Raw genomic sequence first — 21,902 nt, 5'->3', positions numbered from 1 at the left:
TACATCATTGAGCTACGACTGTCCTGAGAACGCTTCCTTGGTCTTGTGGTAGAGCATCTCCATAGATTGGAAGGTCAGGATTTGACCCAGGCCGCATACCTAAAGACGTTTAAAGATGGTACTTGTTGTTACCCTGCCTGGCACACAGCATTAAGGCCCTAAAACAAGGACTGGTCGGCTCGGAGTCAGTATACTGTGTCTGAGTGGGGTATTCATGTTAAACTGCGACATGTTATCCCAGTGGGCTAGCGCTATCAAATCGACATTAGACCGGACTAGAACAAGCAGCCACACACACATACACACATACACACAAACACACACACACATGTATGCACATGACTATTTAAGTGCAATAATCGTGAACGCAATGTTAAACCCCATTTGACCTCACCTCACCTCACCTGACTTGTAACCTTTAGTCGTAGCTACGATGACTTTGTGGAGCAGGTGCTGATCCACAGAAGTCCGTATCTAAAAATAGACGCCCTCATGCATATTCATGACCTTCTCCGGACGCGAGCCCTCATATGCATGAGGGCATCTATTTTAAGATACAGACTCCTGTGGCTGATCAGTATGGCAGCTCGTGATTGTCTTGTGCGTAATGGCTTGGAACAGGTGCTTGTCATGTATGTCAGCAGCTACAATAGTCTGGGAATCCTACAACCAAATTGGTGGTGTTCTGCATTTAACATACTTCTGTTACCATGGTTACACTCTATTTCTGTGGCCAGTTTTATTGAGGTCGTCTGCTGCTATTTTCTTCTGTTACTTGCACAGCTCTTAACTGTCGTGTATCAGATTTGCTTCAATGACATATTTTATATCAATGCTGCCAAGAATTCATTTTACAAAAGGTCATAATTTGCTTAGAAATATGAGTAGTGTGTAACTATCTTTTATGATAATGTCCCTGCTTTGTGGTCCCATTGGTAACATCTACAATAAAATATTGCTGCATGGTAGAATTTAAGAAACCGTGAAATGAGTCAACAAACACATTTTTATCCAATTGATGAAACAAACAATTTGCTCGCTAATATCATCTTCCCGGGCAAGGGAGTTAACTGACTATTAAAGTTCAGTTTCCACTCTTGCTGAACTAAGCTTGAATTGTTGAGTTATATTTTGGCTGGACTAACAAGTCTGTGTATAATCCAATCAAAATCGCATAACGAAATCGACGTCTTGTTCGTAAACTGCCGTGCAGATTTCGGTCAATTACAGGATTTGCAATGGATATGAAATATGGAATCCGATTGGTCAATAGGAGGGACATAGATGGGACATAACCCAATGATGGTGATCAAGCTCAGAAATACTAACCTAGTTTGGCAAGGGTGGAAACTGAACTTTTTCAAGTTTTCTTATAGATGAGTATTTTATCCACTTGTAATAGCATGTTCATTTAGGTACAGTAGACATTGAGTATTCTGACCCTGATCCAGGGGCGGTCAGGTAGCCTAGTGGTCTAAGCTTTAGCTCGTCACGCGTAAGACCCGGGTTCGATTCCCGACATGGGTACAGTGTGTGAAGCCCATTTCTGGTGTCCCCCGCCGTGATATTGCTGGAATATTGCTAAAAGCAGCGTAAAACCAAACTCACTCACAGACCCTGATCCAGACCAGGAGAAAATGGCGGATTAGATGTGTTCAACTGTAGATGAGAGTGTACTACAATGCAAAGATGCTGACACTGGGATGACGTTTTAATTCATAATTAAATAGAATGCACAGCCTGCCCTTGTTCGATGATTTAGGACAGTTGGATCAAATCATTTTAAATTAGAAAACGTTAAAAACTTTTGATACAGACCAAGACGTCCTTAAGATGAGGTTAACCCTGAACTGGTTGTAGATAGAGCTAACGTTTTTGTTGATGTTATTTAACTGGTGTTTGTACTGATACACTTCTAACATCTAACATCACAGTTGAAGCACAAATATCTATTACAAAATCAGGACAGTGTGATTGCAGTGCTATGCAAATACTTCTTTGAAAGGCACTGGATAAACATGAGCCCGTTATATTATATTTGTTGTGTCTCAGATCCTCAACAGAAAATGACATCCATAAAGCTTTGTGCTCAGTACATTAGCCTAATGGGGACAAATGGAGATCTAAGGGGGGTCTCATAGAGGCCTAATGGAGGTCTAAGGGGGTCTCATAGAGGCCTAATGGATCGCTAATGGGGTCTAATGGAGGTTTAATGGGGTCTAATGAAGGTTTAATGAGGGTCTCATTAAGGTCTATTGAGGTCTAATGGAGGTACAATGGGGGTCTAATGGGAGGCCTTATGGAGGTTTAATGGGGTCTAGTGGAAGTCTAATGAGGGTCTCATGGAGGTCTAATGAGGGTCTCATTGATGTCTATTGAGGTCTAATGGAGGTACAATGGAGGTACAATGGGGTCTAACAGGAGGCCTTATAGAGGTTAAATGGGGTCTAAGAAAGGTCTAATGAGGGTCTCATGGAGGTCTAATGGGGACCTCATGGAGGTCTAATGGGGATCTAATGGAGGTCTTATTGTGTCAAATGAAGGTCTAATGGAGGTCTATGGAGGTTTAATGGGGTCTAATGGAGGTCTTATGGGGATATAATGGTGGTTTAATGGGGTCTAATTGAGGTTGAATGAGGGTCTCATGGAGGTCTATTTGGTGTTCTATGGTGTCTAATGGAGGTCTCATGGAGTTCCAGTGGAGATCTAACTGGGTCAAATAGGGGTCCAGTGGAGATCTAACTGGAGGTCTTATGGGGGTCTTATGGATGCCTAATGGGTCTAATGGAGGTCTGATGGGTGTGTTATGGAAGTCTTATTGGGGTTTCATGGAGGTCTTATGCGTGTCTTATGGGGCCTTATGGAGGTCTAATGGGGTCCATTGGAGATCATATGGAGTCCACTAGGGGTCTAATGGAGGGTCTAATGGAGGTCTCATGGAGTAATGGAGGTCTCATGGGATTAATGAGGTCTCATGGGAGTTTAATGGGGGTCTAATGGAGGTCTCATGGGATTAATGGAGGTCTCATGGGAGTGTAATGGGGTCTAATGGAGGTCTCATGGGATTAATGGAGGTCTCATGGGAGTGTAATGGAGGTCTAATGGGAGGTCAATATTAATTGATATTTTATTCAAATGATAATGTTTGTCTAAATTATTGATAAGAGTGATCATGTAGCCTATTGCTTAATCATTTGATCATCATGCCGAAAACCCGGGTTCGATTCCTCGCAAAGGTAGATGTGTGAATCCCATTTCTGGTGTTCCCTGCCGTGATATTTACTGGAATATTGCTAAAATCGGCATAAATCCACACATGCTACTTTATTGATAGTGTAGTGTGGTATTGATGTTGTGTCTATTAAATTTTTAACTTGTCATCGATGTTTTGCAATTGGGCCATGTACTATTGCAGTTCATCTATAGTTTGTATTTTATTTCTAAATTACGCTGAAGGGGACCCGGTTCCTGCTCAAGACCCATCCGACTCCTGCTACCCGACCTGGGTACCCAACCTTACAGTGAAGCCATTAATAGTAGTCCTGTATTTTGAGTCAGTGGCTCCGTAAAAAATTCCCAATCAGACATTTTGTTCCCAACTCTTGAGACCATACTCACTCACTCACTCTTTAAACATGATTCCTTCATAATTCAGTTGAGCTGCAGAACCTTGTGGCTCCAATTGGTCAGTGGCCGAACTGTACCTAAAAATAAAATTAGACACTTGTTTTTGTTGGAAAGAATATAGGGTCAGTGGGAAGATCGAAAAATCAAATTGTCAATTTCAGGAATGTTGACAATTTTATAGTTTTAACATGGGGACAAAATGTTTAGCGTACCAGTGAAGCCATATTAGTAGTCCTGTATTTTGAGTCAGTGGTTCTGTAAGCCAAATAATACAAATAAAAAGCCTATTGTATACATCAACCAGAGTCTGTTCCTCTAGATCACTTCGCCGCGAATAGCTGCAAAATTGCTGATGCGGCATTAAGCAATATTCACTCACTCACTCCTCTAGATCACTTAAAATGTCATACAGATTTGACAAAATTTAAAAAGCTCTTCTTTTGGTTAGTAAAATGGGGCATGAAGACGTGTCATGCCCTTTTATGATCACAACATTAAACCCTATTTCATGTCACGTCACCTCATGTCCATTTACCACATTGCTTGTTGGGTAAGGTGATAATGCACTATAGTTGTCTCCCTTTAAGCACTTGCGTTTGCCTACATCTGTATTCAATAACTGATTCATACTTGTAGGATTGTCTGCAACTACAAGAAATAAAGACAATATTTTACTGTGTCGAGGTAGTATTTTTTCAAAATAAATTGATAAAGAATAAATTTGACAGGAAATATTTTCAAAAGTTGTCTGAACAGCAAGTAAATGTGAAGATCTGATAATCCTGTATGTGGACCTATTTGTGTTTGTCTGAAGTGGCTATAAGTGTATCTATGGTTAAGTAGGAAGGGTTGTGACAGCTCTTGCTTCAGGTCTGGGTTTGGTTTCATGGTGCGGGGCATGTAGGTTTGGTTTTAAACTTTCCTTGAATTGTCCTTTGACTTTTTCTTTTAATAAATGAAAAGAGTGATGACACAACTGTGTCACAAGTGCAGCGTTAGAAATTTGCACTAGTCCTGTAGTCCTTGCCAAACTGCCCAATAGTTAAGGTATCATAAGGACTAGTAGAAATTTGCCATTTTTAAGGGCTTTGCTATATGTTATCATTATAAGGACTAGTGGACTAAAACTTCTACCCCTGTAGTGATGTATTTATATGGGCATTTTGCTATAAAGAGCTGAAGTGTTTCAGAGTGATTCACACTGACTGTACATGCAGATCCTATTTTTTACTTACTGAAGTAAATACTATGATGTCAAAGTGTCAATTAACACCTTTTTGTAGTCATGGAAACAGGGGAGATTTCAATGTGAGAGAAACATCATATCTGTGTTTCCGCTGTTTTGTTAATCAATTGCAAAGGGACACATCATTTGTGAATAAATTTCTGTGTAGATTTTATGTTGAAAGACACAAATAATAACGAAACTTGTTATCTTATATTTTTACCTGATATACCGGTACACAGGAATAATATTGCAATATGTATCATTTGGAAAGTGTATTGCAATGAACCTGTATACCAAGGCCTAAGTATGGGATTATGGTCTAATATTTTATGTTTTTTTAATATACTACTCAAAATAAATTCAAGAACACCCAATGTTTTTCATATGACTATATATGGACCGTGAAGATCCGGGGTAGAATAGGCCTTCAGCAACCCATGCTTGCCGTAAAAGGCGACTATGCTTGTTGTATGAGGCGAATAATGGGATCGGGTGGTCAGACTCTCTGACTTGGTTGATGCATGTCATCGTACCCCAATTGTGTAGATTGATGCTCATGATGTCAATCACTGGATTATCTGGTCCAGACTCGAATATTTACAGACTGCCATCATATAGCTGGAATATTGCTGAATGCGGCGTTCAACAACAAACAAACAAATCATATGACTATAGTTCATCTGTCATAGTCAAATTGCAGCGTTAGAAATTGGCACTAGTCCTATAGTCCTTGCAAAACTGCCAAATAGTTAAGGTATCATAAGGACTAGTAGAAATTTGCCCTTTTTTAAGTTTTTTTTTATATGTTATCATTATAAGGACTAGTGGACGAAAACTGTTAGCTTCTAACCCTGAATTGGGTGTTATTTAACTTCTTTTGAGTAGTATATGAGAGTGCAGCGTTAAACAACAAACAAACACCCTTGACACACATGTTCTTATGAAATTTGACAAATCATCTGTAGGAAGTGGTGGAGAGGGTATCAAAGATTCATGTTTGTGTATGGAGCCCAGCATAATGCACCATGATCTGGAACTTGAGTAACGTATTCGACGTAATAAGCGCCCAGAGCGCTCTCAAAATTAGAAAGAGGGGGCTCTTATTAGAATATTATTTTGGTGAAAAAAAAGTTGAAAGATAAATTTCGTGGTTTATGCTGACAGCCTGAAATGTTTATGTACGACAGATATATTTTTCTAGAATTTAATTGACCATAATTAAGGGTGCATATAACACACGAGTGCATATTGTACGCGAATTCATAAATTAGTCTTGTGAACATTGATCAATCGGAAGGGGTGCTAATTGGGATTGTTCACAAGCCAATATATTAGCAAATATTATTAGAGCGGGGGCGCTTATTACGTCGAATACGGTAATACTTATTACATGTATCACGACCTGTGACCCCTTTCTGGAATGTTCTAGATCGCTGTCCTATGTACCCATGTGTAATTACGCCTTCCAAAAGACTGTGGTTTCAATGGGTTCTTAATGCATTATTGCCATCATGGTAGAATGGGGATAAACCTGGTTTTTTTAAATTTTAGGTCATCTCACTGTGAATTTGATGCAACTTATTCTCAAGAGTAAACGGGGCGGTCGAGTAGCCTAGTGGTTAAAGCGTTCGCTCGTCTCACCGAAGACCCATGTTCGTTTCCTGCATGGGTACAATGTGTGAAGCCCATTTCTGGTGTCCCCCGCCGTGATATTGCTGGAATATTGCTAAAAGCGGCATAAAACCAAACTCACTCACTCACTGACTCACTGAAGAGTAAACATTGAAAACCCATGCCATGCTTAAGATCAATAAATTACAATCATTTACAGTGAAGTCTTTTTAATCCGGAAACTGCCTTTAGATGATACTTTTATATGGGGGTGTCTACATATGTGAACGGGCATTATTGGAATGGTCATAGGTTTATATCCCAAATCCACCCTGATTAAGAAGGGTTCATATTAACGGGGTTTCACTCTGCGTGTATGTGTGTGTTTGTGTAAAATAGGTCTGATTAGGTTCCTGATGATAACTTTATATGCGGATCTCCATCTACCTTTTCCAAGGGACATTATGTGAAGTGTCATAGGTTTGTATCCCAGGTCCACTCTGATTTTAGAAGGGTCCAGATTAACAGGGTTTCACTCTGTGTGTGTAAACTAGGTCTGATTAGGTAGCAGACGATAACTTTTTATGGAGATGTCTATCTATATATGTCGAGGGACATTATGTGAAGTGTCAAAGGTTTGTATCCCAGATCCACTCTGATTAAGAAGGGTCCAGATTAACAGGGTTTCACTCTGTGTGTGTAAAATAGGTCTGATTGGGTTGCGGATGGTAACTTTTTATGGGGATGTCAATCTATGTATGCCAAGGGACATTATGTGAAGTGTCAAAGGTTTGTATCCCAGATCCACTCCGATTAAGAAGGGTCCAGAATAATGGGGTTTCTCTCTGTGTGTTCCATCAGTATGTCCTCAGTGTGTAACATAGGTCTGATCAGGTAATGTCTCTATTGCTATAGATATGGCAGCCGTAACAGTAAGGCGGATGTCTGTGATTGTTCATTGTTTGATATATTTTCTTGCAGTTTGAGGAGATGGCGACCAGGGATGACCTGATGGGTGTTGAGGACACAGCTAAAAAAAGTATCCTTCTACAAACAAACTTCTGAACTTCTGAACTAGATTGTGGCAAGCTGGGCAGTATAAAGCCCTGTCATTGACCTCATAAGTTACAGTCGTGGGATTCAGACAGCACTTTAAACAACACTTTTGGTTTGGCATTCGACTTAACAGGGCCAAAAGACACATTTGACTTAACAGAGCCAAAAGACACATTTGACTTAACAGAGCCAAAAGACACATTTTACTTAACAGAGCCAAAAGACACATTTGACTTATCAGAGCCAAAAGACACATTTGACTTAACAGAGCAAAAGACACATTTGACTTAACAAAGCCAAAAGACACATTTGACTCAACAGAGCCAAAAGACACATTTGACTCAACAGAGCCAAAAGACACATTTGACTTAACAAAGCCAAAAGACACATTCGACTCAACAGAGCCAAAAGACACATTTGACTTAACAAAGCCAAAAGACACATTTGACTTAACAAAGCCAAAAGACACATTTGACTTAACAAAGCCAAAAGACACATTCGACTTAACAGAGCCAAAAGACACATTTGACTTAACAAAGCCAAAAGACCCTTCGACTCAACAGAGCTAAAAGACACATTTGACTTAACAAAGCCAAAAGACACATTTGACTTAACAAAGCCAAAAGACACATTCGACTTAACAGAGCCAAAAGACACATCCGACTCAACAGAGCCAAAAGACACATCCGACTCAACAGAGCCAAAAGACACATTCGACTTAACAAAGCCAAAAGACACATTCGACTCAACAGAGCCAAAAGACACATTCGACTTATCAGAGCCAAAAGACACATTCGACTTAACAGAGCCAAAAGACACATTCGACTTAACAGAGCCAAAAGACACATTCGACTTAACAAAGCCAAAAGACACATTTGACTCAACAGAGCCAAAAGACACACTCGACTTAACAAAGCCAAAAGACACATTTGACTTAACAGAGCCAAAAGACACATTGGACTTAACAGAGCCAAAAGACACATTGGACTTAACAGAGCCGAAAGACACATTCGACTTAACAGAGCCAAGAGACACATTCGACTTAACAGAGCCAAAAGACACATTCGACTTAACAGAGCCAAAAGACACATTGGACTTAACAGAGCCAAAAGACACATTGGACTTAACAGAGCCTAAAGACACATTCAGAAAATATATTAGGAATCATTTGGTATTAACATTATTTTGACTTTTCCTACCACTCTCTCTTTCAGGTAAAATACAAAGATTCAATTATAAATACAAGTATCAAACAAAAAGTACCTGTATGTAGTCTTTGGCCACCGCTGAAGGAAACATTGAGGTAACAAAACTTTTTTCTGACAGAAGTATATGTGGCATCTAGTTTTGAAAATACCTTGAAGTTTATAGCTGAAATTCTGTAATGAAAAAATGTTACATTTAATGGGGGGTCAGCCAAATATGATACAGTCCTAGGACCAATCTCACCCGCATCTCCCACCACTGTGATGAATGACCAGTCCCCTAATATGTAGTGGACTGATCGTACCATCCTCGACTGATATAGCACCTTACCAGGTGCCTGTATAACATAAGAATATATCCCTACTTTCCAAAATTGATCCATCACACCCATATAAAAGGGCACTTGTTTTTCAATATTCCTTAACTGTAGCAGGCTTCTTCTCCTCAAGGCCATCCTTGACAAACAGATCAACTGTCTTCACACTCGGACATCGAGGGGAGGTGTTGACATCGGAGTTAGAAGCTCCAGTCATTGTTCCCCATGCTGCCCAGAAGTCAGAAGCCAAGGTAGGTCTGAACAGATCAACTGTCTTCCCACTCGGACATCGAGGGGAGGTGTTGACATCGGAGTTGGAAGCTCCAGTCATTGTTCCCCATGCTGCCCAGAAGTCAGAAGCCAAGGTAGGTCTGAACAGATCAACTGTCTTCCCACTCGGACATCGAGGGGAGGTGTTGACATCGGAGTTAGAAGCCCCAGTCATTGTTCCTCATGCTGCCCAGAAGTCAGAAGCCAAGGTAGGTCTGAACAGATCAACTGTCTTCACACTGGGACATCGAGGGGAGGTGTTGACATCGGAGTTAGAAGCTCCAGTCATTGTTCCCCATGCTGCCCAGAAGTCAGAAGCCAAGGTAGGTCTGAACAGAGAAACTGTCTTCCCACTCGGACATCGAGGGGAGGTGTTGACATCGGAGTTGGAAGCTCCAGTCATTGTTCCTCATGCTGCCCAGAAGTCAGAAGCCAAGGTAGGTCTGAACAGATCAACTGTCTTCCCACTCGGACATCGAGGGGAGGTGTTGACATCGGAGTTAGAAGCTCCAGTCATTGTTCCTCATGCTGCCCAGAAGTCAGAAGCCAAGGTAGGTCTGAACAGATCAACTGTCTTCACACTGGGACATCGAGGGGAGGTGTTGACATCGGAGTTAGAAGCTCCAGTCATTGTTCCTCATGCTGCCCAGAAGTCAGAAGCCAAGGTAGGTCTGAACAGATCAACTGTCTTCCCACTCGGACATCGAGGGGAGGTGTTGACATCGGAGTTAGAAGCTCCAGTCATTGTTCCCTACGCTGCCCAGAAGTCAGAAGCCAAGGTAGGTCTGAACAGAGAAACTGTCTTCACACTGGGACATCGAGGGGAGGTGTTGACATCGGAGTTAGAAGCTCCAGTCATTGTTCCTCATGCTGCCCAGAAGTCAGAAGCCAAGGTAGGTCTGAACAGAGAAACTGTCTTCACACTCGGACATCGAGGGGAGGTTTTGACATCGGAGTTAGAAGCTCCAGTCATTGTTCCTCATGCTGCCCAGAAGTCAGAAGCCAAGGTAGGTCTGAACAGATCAACTGTCTTCCCACTCGGACATCGAGGGGAGGTGTTGACATCGGAGTTAGAAGCTCCAGTCATTGTTCCCCATGCTGCCCAGAAGTCAGAAGCCAAGGTAGGTCTGAACAGAGAAACTGTCTTCACACTCGGACATCGAGGGGAGGTGTTGACATCGGGGTTAGAAGCTCCAGTCATTGTTCCTCATGCTGCCCAGAAGTCAGAAGCCAAGGTAGGTCTGAACAGATCAACTGTCTTCCCACTCGGACATCGAGGGGAGGTGTTGACATCGGAGTTAGAAGCTCCAGTCATTGTTCCCTACGCTGCCCAGAAGTCAGAAGCCAAGGTAGGTCTGAACAGATCAACTGTCTTCCCACTGGGACATCGAGGGGAGGTGTTGACATCGGAGTTAGAAGCTCCAGTCATTGTTCCTCATGCTGCCCAGAAGTCAGAAGCCAAGGTAGGTCTGAACAGATCAACTGTCTTCCCACTCGGACATCGAGGGGAGGTGTTGACATCGGAGTTAGAAGCTCCAGTCATTGTTCCCCACGCTGCCCAGAAGTCAGAAGCCAAGGTAGGTCTGAACAGATCAACTGTCTTCACACTCGGACATCGAGGGGAGGTGTTGACATCGGAGTTAGAAGCTCCAGTCATTGTTCCCTACGCTGCCCAGAAGTCAGAAGCCAAGGTAGGTCTGAACAGAGAAACTGTCTTCCCACTCGGACATCGAGGGGAGGTGTTGACATTGGAGTTAGAAGCTCCAGTCATTGTTCCCCACGCTGCCCAGAAGTCAGAAGCCAAGGTAAGCCTGAACAGATCAACTGTCTTCCCACTCGGACATCGAGGGGAGGTGTTGACATCGGAGTTGGAAGCTCCAGTCATTGTTCCCCATGCTGCCCAGAAGTCAGAAGCCAAGGTAGGTCTGAACAGAGAAACTGTCTTCCCACTCGGACATCGAGGGGAGGTGTTGACATCGGAGTTAGAAGCTCCAGTCATTGTTCCTCATGCTGCCCAGAAGTCGGAAGCCAAGGTAGGTCTGAACAGAGAAACTGTCTTCCCACTCGGACATCGAGGGGAGGTGTTGACATCGGAGTTAGAAGCTCCAGTCATTGTTCCCCACGCTGCCCAGAAGTCAGAAGCCAAGGTAGGTCTGAACAGATCAACTGTCTTCCCACTCGGACATCGAGGGGAGGTGTTGACATCGGAGTTGGAAGCTCCAGTCATTGTTCCCCATGCTGCCCAGAAGTCAGAAGCCAAGGTAGGTCTGAACAGATCAACTGTCTTCCCACTCGGACATCGAGGGGAGGTGTTGACATCGGAGTTAGAAGCTCCAGTCATTGTTCCTCATGCTGCCCAGAAGTCAGAAGCCAAGGTAGGTCTGAACAGAGAAACTGTCTTCCCACTCGGACATCGAGGGGAGGTGTTGACATCGGAGTTAGAAGCTCCAGTCATTGTTCCCCATGCTGCCCAGAAGTCAGAAGCCAAGGTAGGTCTGAACAGAGAAACTGTCTTCCCACTCGGACATCGAGGGGAGGTGTTGACATCGGGGTTAGAAGCTCCAGTCATTGTTCCTCATGCTGCCCAGAAGTCGGAAGCCAAGGTAGGTCTGAACAGATCAACTGTCTTCCCACTCGGACATCGAGGGGAGGTGTTGACATCGGAGTTAGAAGCTCCAGTCATTGTTCCCCATGCTGCCCAGAAGTCAGAAGCCAAGGTAGGTCTGAACAGATCAACTGTCTTCACACTCGGACATCGAGGGGAGGTGTTGACATCGGAGTTAGAAGCTCCAGTCATTGTTCCTCATGCTGCCCAGAAGTCAGAAGCCAAGGTAGGTCTGAACAGATCAACTGTCTTCCCACTCGGACATCGAGGGGAGGTGTTGACATCGGAGTTAGAAGCTCCAGTCATTGTTCCCCATGCTGCCCAGAAGTCAGAAGCCAAGGTAGGTCTGAACAGATCAACTGTCTTCCCACTCGGACATCGAGGGGAGGTGTTGACATCGGAGTTGGAAGCTCCAGTCATTGTTCCCCATGCTGCCCAGAAGTCAGAAGCCAAGGTAGGTCTGAACAGAGAAACTGTCTTCCCACTCGGACATCGAGGGGAGGTGTTGACATCGGAGTTAGAAGCTCCAGTCATTGTTCCTCATGCTGCCCAGAAGTCAGAAGCCAAGGTAGGTCTGAACAGAGAAACTGTCTTCCCACTCGGACATCGAGGGGAGGTGTTGACATCGGAGTTAGAAGCTCCAGTCATTGTTCCTCATGCTGCCCAGAAGTCAGAAGCCAAGGTAGGTCTGAACAGAGAAACTGTCTTCCCACTCGGACATCGAGGGGAGGTGTTGACATCGGAGTTAGAAGCTCCAGTCATTGTTCCCCACGCTGCCCAGAAGTCAGAAGCCAAGGTAGGTCTGAACAGATCAACTGTCTTCACACTGGGACATCGAGGGGAGGTGTTGACATCGGAGTTAGAAGCTCCAGTCATTGTTCCCTACGCTGCCCAGAAGTCAGAAGCCAAGGTAGGTCTGAACAGATCAACTGTCTTCCCACTCGGACATCGAGGGGAGGTGTTGACATCGGAGTTAGAAGCTCCAGTCATTGTTCCTCATGCTGCCCAGAAGTCAGAAGCCAAGGTAGGTCTGAACAGATCAACTGTCTTCCCACTCGGACATCGAGGGGAGGTGTTGACATCGGGGTACGAAGCTCCAGTCATTGTTCCTCATGCTGCCCAGAAGTCAGAAGCCAAGGTAGGTCTGAACAGATCAACTGTCTTCCCAATCGGACATCGAGGGGAGGTGTTGACATCGGAGTTAGAAGCTCCAGTCATTGTTCCCTACGCTGCCCAGAAGTCAGAAGCCAAGGTAGGTCTGAACAGAGAAACTGTCTTCCCACTCGGACATCGAGGGGAGGTGTTGACATCGGAGTTAGAAGCTCCAGTCATTGTTCCCTACGCTGCCCAGAAGTCAGAAGCCAAGGTAGGTCTGAACAGATCAACTGTCTTCCCACTCGGACATCGAGGGGAGGTGTTGACATCGGGGTAAGAAGCTCCAGTCATTGTTCCTCATGCTGCCCAGAAGTCAGAAGCCAAGGTAGGTCTGAACAGATCAACTGTCTTCACACTCTGTGTTTTCCCTTCTTTCTTTGAAATGAAATATAATATATATAATATATAATATATTCCTGATTTATGTGAATCACAACTGCTGACAGTTGATGTACACAGATGCCTTGAACAGTTTAGAAAAAAAGGAAATTACTCTTGCTAATAACTTTGAAATATTTGGATAAAAAGCAAATAATGAATTTTTTTTTACATATTGAGAACAGTAGAGACACATATTAGTGCTACATGGATGGAAATTAACTAAAAAAACAAACAATCCCACAGGGCTGGTTGGTTATTTTCAGTTATCCTTGCAAAAGATCATGTGAACTCGGTAATGCGAATGTTATGCATTACGAGAAAGACTGGGAACGTTGTGCTGAATGTCACAGGTCAATGGTCAAGCATTAATTTCCATCCCTGGGCTGTCAGCTGCTGCATCGTACTAAGATGAGGACCTTCGTGAGGACCCGTTGAAGCACGCTCCAAGTTATGACGTCCTCCTGTCTCGATGTTTGATCCAATGTTCCATTATCTGCTGTTCCAGTACACGTTCGAGTGCCTGTTCCGCAGCCTGCACTTTGCGCTGATGGACAACTGCTGTCGGGAGTTCCTGTTCGTGGTGGACTTCTACATGGCTACAGGATCCGTGGCACAGAATCTCTTTGATGCCATCATGGGGAAGACTCTTACCATGTTTCTGGTGAGTCAGGGTTTTGTGGTGTCGTGGATAGAGTATCTGCACTATAAAACCGGCATAAATCCTGACTAGTTCAAGCAGACAGACAGACGGACAGACAGACAGACAGACAGACAGACAGACAGACAGGCGCACACGCACACGCACCCGTATCCACACCCACACCCACACCCACACCCACACCCACACTCACACTCACACTCACACAATCACACTCACACAATCACACTCACATGCGTGCACATTGCTAGATAAATTTAAAAGCGTGAACATGATGTTAAACCTTATTTCACCTCACCTCATGGTCCTGTGGCCTAAGGCATCTCAATCCATGTGCAGTTGCATCCCTTAACTGTGTCAGGATCTGCTGATCGTGGGTCCAAAGTATAGAGCCATATCACTTATGAACCTTGGTTTCTCAGCTCCATACATGACCCGTGACGATCCGGGGAAGATTAGCTCTTCAGCAACCCATGCTTGCTGTAAAAGGCGACTAAGCTTGTCGTAAGAGGTGACATGGTTGATGCATGTCATCGTATCCCAATTGCATGGATATCAATCACTTGATTGTCTGGTCCAGATTGTTTACAGATCGCTGTCATATAGCTGGAATATTACTGAATGCGGCATTAAACAACAAACAAACAAACAACAAACAAACAACAGCTCCATACACATCCTTGTGTGTCTCAGCAGAGTGGTGAACACCCCTACATCTAGCCAGGATATAACTGAAATACTGTTCAAAGTGGCATTAACCCAACTCGCTCACAAAGGGAGAAAGCCATCCGGTTTTAATAAGGACAGTTTTACAATTAACTTTTTATGTGTAAATGTTTTATATTATACAAGATTAGTGAAGATCCTTCTTGATGTCTTTACTCTGTTCACAGAAACAAATGGAGGACTATGTGAACGACTGTTACGACTCCATCGCCATCTTTCTCAGTATTCACATTATATACAGATATCGCAGCATGATGCAGAAGAGAAGCGTACCAGGCTTAGACAGGTACATCATCACCATCTTGTTTCATACCGTACTCGACGTAATAAGTGCCCAGGGCGCTCTCAAAATTAGAAATAGGGGGCTCTTATTGGAATATTATTTTGGTGAAAAAAAACAGAGTTGAAAGATAAATTCGTGGTTTATGCTGACAGCCTGCTCTAATAAGCGCCCACAACGATATTTGCTAATGTATTGGCTAGTGAACAATCCCAATTAGCACCCATTCTGATTGATCAATGTACACAAGACTTATTTATTCATGTATAATATGCACTCTTGTCTTATATGCACTTATAATTATGGGCAATTAAATTCTGGAAAAATAAATCTGTCGTATATAAACATTTCAGGCTGTCAGCAAAAACCACGAAATTTATGATCTTTCAACTCTGTTTTTTTCTACCAAAATAATATTCTGAGAAGAGCCCCCTATTTGTAATTTTGAGAGCCCCCTGGGCGCTTGTTACGTCGAATATGGTAATTTAAGTGGTACCAAATTATGCTATAACATCATCTATTTCTAAACATGCAAACAGGTATCAAAGAGTATCTGTTTCTGTAGTGAAATCGTTCCTTTGTATTTCTCCGGGAATTATTCCCATGGAACAGTATTTACCAGGAGATTCTTCCCACAATTCATCTAGATCTACACTGGCAATATTTGTTCCGGATGGAAGAATTACTATTCATTTTTGACAGATGCACTCCACCTTTTCACGTCCTTTTTCTCGTTTCATACGTATAGGATGCAGGATTTCGCCTCTTTGTTTTCTTTTCTTTTTTTATTTGTGTGTTCTTTGTGTGTGTTTTTTCAGGTTGTTTTTTTTACAAAAAATATCCACAATTTAGATGTAGTCCCTGCCCCTTAGTCTTGAACACTGCCATAACATCCCAGAAGTTCCTTCACTGACTGTTGCAGGTACTGGGAGGCACTGCTGAATGCCCTGTGGCCACGCTTTGACTATATCATGCAGCTGAACATTCAGAGTGTGAGGGACTGTGACCCACAGAGACTCCGGCACATCGACGTCAGGCCACATTATGTAAGGAAAGCAATTGACCTTTTCAAAACAAGTCTTTGAAAGGCATTTAGAGGTTGGGAGAACATGAATTTGTCATTATATTGTTCTCTTTATACATTAATCCTCTGGAACTGGCTTTGTCAGTATGTTGTCATCTTTGTACAATCATCCCACCTTGTGTTGTGTAAGCATCATGATTTATATATATTGTACTCTATGCACATACTAAGCATTCAGGGGTGGTCGGGTAGCCTAGTGGTTAAAGCGTTCGCTCATCACGCCGAAGACCCGGGTTCAAATCCCGACATGGGTATAATGTGTGAAGCCCATTTCTGGTGTCCCCCGCCGTGATATTGCTGAAATATTGCTAAAAGCGGTGTAAAACCAAAACTCACTCACTCACTCACTCACTCACTCACTCACTCAACTGTTGAATGAGCAAGAAGTAGCTCACATAAAGAATAAAAAAAGTTGCTATCCATAAAAAAGTGTCATGTGTTCATTTTTCAAAACATTTCTTAACTTTTCTGTTTTAAATGAATTGAATTTACATTGGTTTTTCTTACGTCTAGTTACAGATGTGATTGCAAGTGAAGTAATCGTTAGTTGATTTGCCCAGTCAGTCATCCAAGTTGACATTGATAGGTCGTGTACACCTTAGTAACTACAGTTTCCGATTTTTTATTTGTTTTCTTGTGATTTCAGATAACACGACGCTATGCCGAGTTTTCTGCAGCCATTGTTGGCATCAACCAGTCGTATCCGGATGAGCGAGTTGACCGTCTGCTGGGACAGCTGCAATCAGAAGTGGAGAACTTCATCCTGAAGATGGCCGCCGAGTTCCCACAACGCAAGGAGCAGCTGGTGTACCTCATTAACAACTATGACATGATGCTGGCCGTGCTCATGGTTAGAGATGTGTTTGTTGTGTCTCCTCCTGTAAATATACACCTCGTCAAAAGTATCACACCACCAAATTTGAAGTGTCATTGTAGATTTATTTTCAGTATCGAGAGGGGCGGTTGGGTAGCCTAGTAGTTAAAGCATTCGCTCATCATGCTGAAGGCCCAGGTTCGATTCTCGACATGGGTACAATGTGTGAAGCCCATTTCTGGTGTCCCCCGCTGTGATATCAAATCAAAAATCAAACTCACTCACTCGCTCAATGTAGAGATTTTCAAATGGTACACTGTGTGTTGACACATAAGCTGCCTGTAGAATTGTAGCCACCTTAACTGCCAAACCTTGTGGGTGCATTGATGCAAGCTGTATGCACACCTAAGGGGTCTCTGTAGAGAAATTAAGGTTTGATGATAGTAAGTTCATGCTTCTTTACTGCTGTTAATTTTGAAAGTGGTCGGGTAGCCTAGTTCCTTGTATTTGGAACGATTGTAACTGAAATGCCAAAGCATACTGTCCCAGAAAATCAAAGATGGCAAATCTTTGGCAGGCACCAAACAGGCATGTCATGTCAGCTATTGCCACCGTGTTGAACATCAGTCATACTGTAATCAGTCGACTCATTAGAAAAGACACATTGACTGACATGTTGGGGACTTGCCGAGATCAGGATGTCCACGGAACACCAGTGCCAGAGAGGACAGGGTGCATGTACATCAGGCAAAACGGCCACTAACTTCAACTTGCACCGTTCTTTGTCATCACTGGCATAGCCACAAGAGAGTGTCCCTTAGCATCATTAGGCATGACTGACTGCAGCAGGACTAAGGCCCAGAAGACCAATAAGACATCCGCTCCTCTCAGCCCAACAGATGTGGGACCATTTATTGTCTAGGTTTATCAGCATCATACCTGTGCTCCTGGTATTCACGAAAGTAATAACGTCTAACACCTGCATCACTTTGAGGTTTCCTCTCACTATAAGCTGACATGTTCTCATTGTACAGACCGCCTCCGTGGTCTAGTGGTAGAGCGTCCGCCCGGAGAGCGGAAGGTCCGGGGTTCGATTCCCGGCCGTGTCATACCAAAAGACGTTAAAAGATGGTACTTGTTATTACCCTGTCTGGCGCTTGGCATTAAGGGGCTAAAACAAGGACTGGTTGGCTCGGAGTCAGTATACTGTGTCTGAGTGGGGTATTCATGTTAAACTGCGGCATGGTATCTCAGTGAGCTAGCATTATAAATCGGCATCAATCATGACTAGTACAAGCAGCCACACAAACACACATGTGCATGCACGTCGCTATATAAGTGCACCTCACCTCACCTCACCTCACCTCGTTGTACAGAAATGCTGTCATTAAACTAACTCACTCAGTCATTCCCATGTTTACTTGTTGCAGGAACGGACTGCCGAGGATTCCAAAGAAACTGAAAGCTTCAAAGAGTTGCTTCAGGCCCGAACCCAGGAATACATAGAAGAGATTCTGGCACCTCACTTCGGGGGAATGATAACATTTGTCAAGGACTGTGAGGTCATGCTGGAGAGAGGTCAAGCTGAACAGCTCAAACAAGAAGAGAGTGAGTTAACTCACCTTATAACAGATTGCGTGTATGGCAGAAGTATTTGGGGCGTTGGGGTAGCCTAGTTGTTAAAGCATTTGTTTGTCACGGCGAAGACCTGGGTTCGATTCCCCACATGGTTACAATGTGTGAAGCGTATTTCTGGTATCCCCTGCCTAGATATCGCTGTAATATTGCTGAAAGTGGCATAAAACAATACTCACTCACTTAGAAGTATTGCGAAGAAGCCAAACTAGCTGCAGTTAATGATATTAATCAGTTAACAGATGCTGTACCAGTGTCTGTGGTACTTCAGGTTTATTGCTATAGCATGTGAATCTGGGACCCTCTAAGTCTGTGAGTTTAGAATAAGGGTATATAGGGGCAGGAGGGTAGCCTGGTGGTTTGAATTCCCCACATGGGTACAATGTATGAAGCCCATTTCTGCATCCCTGCCTTGACATTGCTGGAATATTGCTAAAAGTGATGAAAAACCGTAGTCACTCACTCACTCACTCACTCACTCACTCACTCACTCACTCACTCACTCACTCATAGGGGTTATGACTAGGGCTCCCTTCTACACAATTTGCTACATATGTATGGAAGAAATAGGCTAGGATGTATGTAACAATTTTTTTCCAACAAAGCTGTCATGGTTTAACTGAAACACTATTCAAGGCAGCATGCAATCTCGCTCATCAAAAAATGTTTACGTTTACAAAGACCCTCGGCAGTCTTAACTTGAGGATTGTTTGTGACATGTTGCTTGTAGGGAGGGTGCAGCAGATAGTGCGTGGGTTTAACAACGACTGGAAGAAAGCTCTCGAGACGATTAACCAAGATGTAATGCGGTCCTTCACCAACTTCAAGAATGGCACCCAGATACTACAGGTGAGAGGGATACGCTATGGTTATCTCCTAAGTCTCCAGCAACCTTATCTTGTCTCTTCAGATTCCAGGGCAGAATAGGTCCCCAGTACCCCATGCTTGTCTTCTGATAGAGATTCCAGGGCAGAATAGGTCCCCAGTACCCCATGCTTGTCTCCCAATAGAGATTCCAGGGCAGAATAGGTCCCAAGTACCCCATGCTTGTCTCCCATGGCAGAATAGGTCCCCAGTACCCCATGCTTGTCTTCCGATAGAGATTCCAGGGCAGAATAGGTCCCCAGTTCCCCATGCTTGTCTCCCATGGCAGAATAGGTCCCCAGTACCCCATGCTTGTCTCCCAATAGAGATTCCAGGGCAGAATAGGTCCCAAGTACCCCATGCTTGTCTCCCATGGCAGAATAGGTCCCCAGTACCCCATGCTTGTCTTCCGATAGAGATTCCAGGGCAGAATAGGTCCCCAGTACCCCATGCTTGTCTCCAATGGCAGAATAGGTCCCCAGTACCCCATGCTTGTCTTCCGATAGAGATTCCAGGGCAGAATAGGTCCCCAGTTTCCCATGCTTGTCTCCCGATAGAGATTCCAGGCCAGAATAGGTCCCCAGTACCCCATGCTTGTCTTCCAATAGAGATTCCAGGGCAGAGTAGGTCCCCAGTACCCCATGCTTGTCTCCCAGGGCAGAATAGGTCCCCAGTACCCCATGTTTGTCTCCCAATAGAGATTCCAGGGCAGAATAGGTCCCCAGTACCCCATGCTTGTCTACCGATAGAGATTCCAGGGCAGAATAGGTCCCCAGTACCCCATGCTTGTCTTCCGATAGAGATTCCAGGGCAGAATAGGTCCCCAGTACCCCATGCTTTTCTCCCGATAGAGATTCCAGGGCAGAATAGGTCCCCAGTACCCCATGCTTGTCTTCCGATAGAGATTCCAGGGCAGAATAGGTCCCCAGTACCCCATGCTTGTCTTCCGATAGAGATTCCAGGGCAGAGTAGGTCCCCAGTACCCCATGCTTGTCTCTTGATAGAGATTCCAAGGCAGAGTAGGTCTGCATGAACTATGTGTATACTTGTACTATGGTAAGTTGAGATCTACAAGGCAGTGTATATTTCAGGGAGGCTTGACTCAACTCATCCAGTACTACCACGGCTTTCAGAAGGTCCTCTCGCAGGGACCCTTACGCAACTTCCAGATCCGTAACGAGCTCATCAACATTCACCATGTCATGGTAGAGGTCAAGAAATACAAACCCAATTTCTGATCTTGACTGGCAGACATTGACTGGAGATACCAGCTACACAACCAGCACCCATGAAAGTGGTGGTCTACGGTGATGATACTTTACTGTGGGCAGCTTTGTGATAGCTAGAACAGGGCCTGATGTCTGTGGATGTGTTATATATCATTGAGAAAAGTGGCCCACGGCACCACCAGAGTTGCATCCCTTTGGCAGGCCAGGATCCTATGATTTGACCTGATTATGATGTTATGCTTGTCAGTTTCACCATAGGGATAAATGCATAGGACCTGCATCATTTTGAACTTGGGATAAGCTGACAAACTGTGATGTAACTAAAATATTATTAAAAGTGATGTTAAAACCAACTTACTCGCTCACTACCATCTAAGAACCTAACATATTTACAATTGTAGCAGGGCATGGAGTCATCCCACAGATGACATCCTTACCTTGTCAGCTTGCTGACGGGGTTAACCTCTTTGGTCATGTGGACAAGGCATCCGACCTCTGCTCAGAAGGTCTGTGGTTCGAATCCCATCACGGGACTCTGAAATTGTATGGCCGCTACACAATCATAGGCACATTTACTATTACATTCCTGTATGACTGACATTCTTGAGTTTCCAAGTATCGGTACATTATGTAATACTTCTATCACAGGTTTATGCAGACAGGCTGAGAGTCATGTATTAAAGCACCATATCAGAAGTGTCAACTCATTTCGTTGTCCAGCACATTTATTTGTATTTGAAATACAGAAAGCAGATAGTCTGGTTTGAATTCTTCAATCTCTTGTACCAAGCAGTTTGAAGCCTCGACAAAGTGATATTTTACTCCGATTACCTCTCACCATCAACATCTGACAAACCCTATAGCAGTATAGGAGGTCACGGCATGTGAGCCTTAAGCGAACTGACACCACCCAATCAAAATGAAGGATGCATGTTTTTGCTATTATTGTTCAATTTATCCTACAAGCATAGGTAAAACGGACTATTGCTATTGATTCCGACATTTTCACAATGAATTATATCATTTTAGAAAGATGACAATTGACTGGCTAAAAAAAACCCACACATCCTTTTGATTGGGATGTTTGCTCAGTAGCGCTAAGAACTTCCGATGGAGAAGAGGCGGTAGGGTAGCATAGTGGTTTAAGTGTTCGCTGG

The 21,902-nt window shown here is 43.7% G+C and overlaps 1 protein-coding gene across 1 annotated transcript in view; it reads left to right on the top strand.

The window, feature by feature from the left end:
- The window catches only part of LOC139459706 (vacuolar protein sorting-associated protein 52 homolog), a 44,067-nt gene extending 22,462 nt beyond the window's left edge, over positions 1–21,605 (top strand). Inside the window, exons 12-20 of the mRNA XM_071241345.1 lie at positions 7,448–7,505; positions 9,159–9,295; positions 13,961–14,116; positions 15,007–15,125; positions 16,042–16,165; positions 16,850–17,053; positions 18,448–18,625; positions 19,383–19,501; positions 20,608–21,605. Coding sequence (XP_071097446.1) covers positions 7,448–7,505; positions 9,159–9,295; positions 13,961–14,116; positions 15,007–15,125; positions 16,042–16,165; positions 16,850–17,053; positions 18,448–18,625; positions 19,383–19,501; positions 20,608–20,754 — 1,242 coding nt within the window. The 3' untranslated portion in view covers positions 20,755–21,605. The remainder of the gene's footprint in view (positions 1–7,447; positions 7,506–9,158; positions 9,296–13,960; positions 14,117–15,006; positions 15,126–16,041; positions 16,166–16,849; positions 17,054–18,447; positions 18,626–19,382; positions 19,502–20,607) is intronic.
- Positions 21,606–21,902: the final 297 nt, after the last annotated feature.

The sequence above is a fragment of the Haliotis cracherodii genome, unplaced genomic scaffold, assembly GCF_022045235.1.
Source record: "Haliotis cracherodii isolate W230 unplaced genomic scaffold, xgHalCrac1.p SCAF_13, whole genome shotgun sequence".
Lineage (NCBI taxonomy): Eukaryota > Metazoa > Mollusca > Gastropoda > Lepetellida > Haliotidae > Haliotis > Haliotis cracherodii.
The sequence above is the reverse complement of the archived record's forward strand: the minus strand, read 5'-3'. Positions and strand labels throughout refer to the sequence as shown.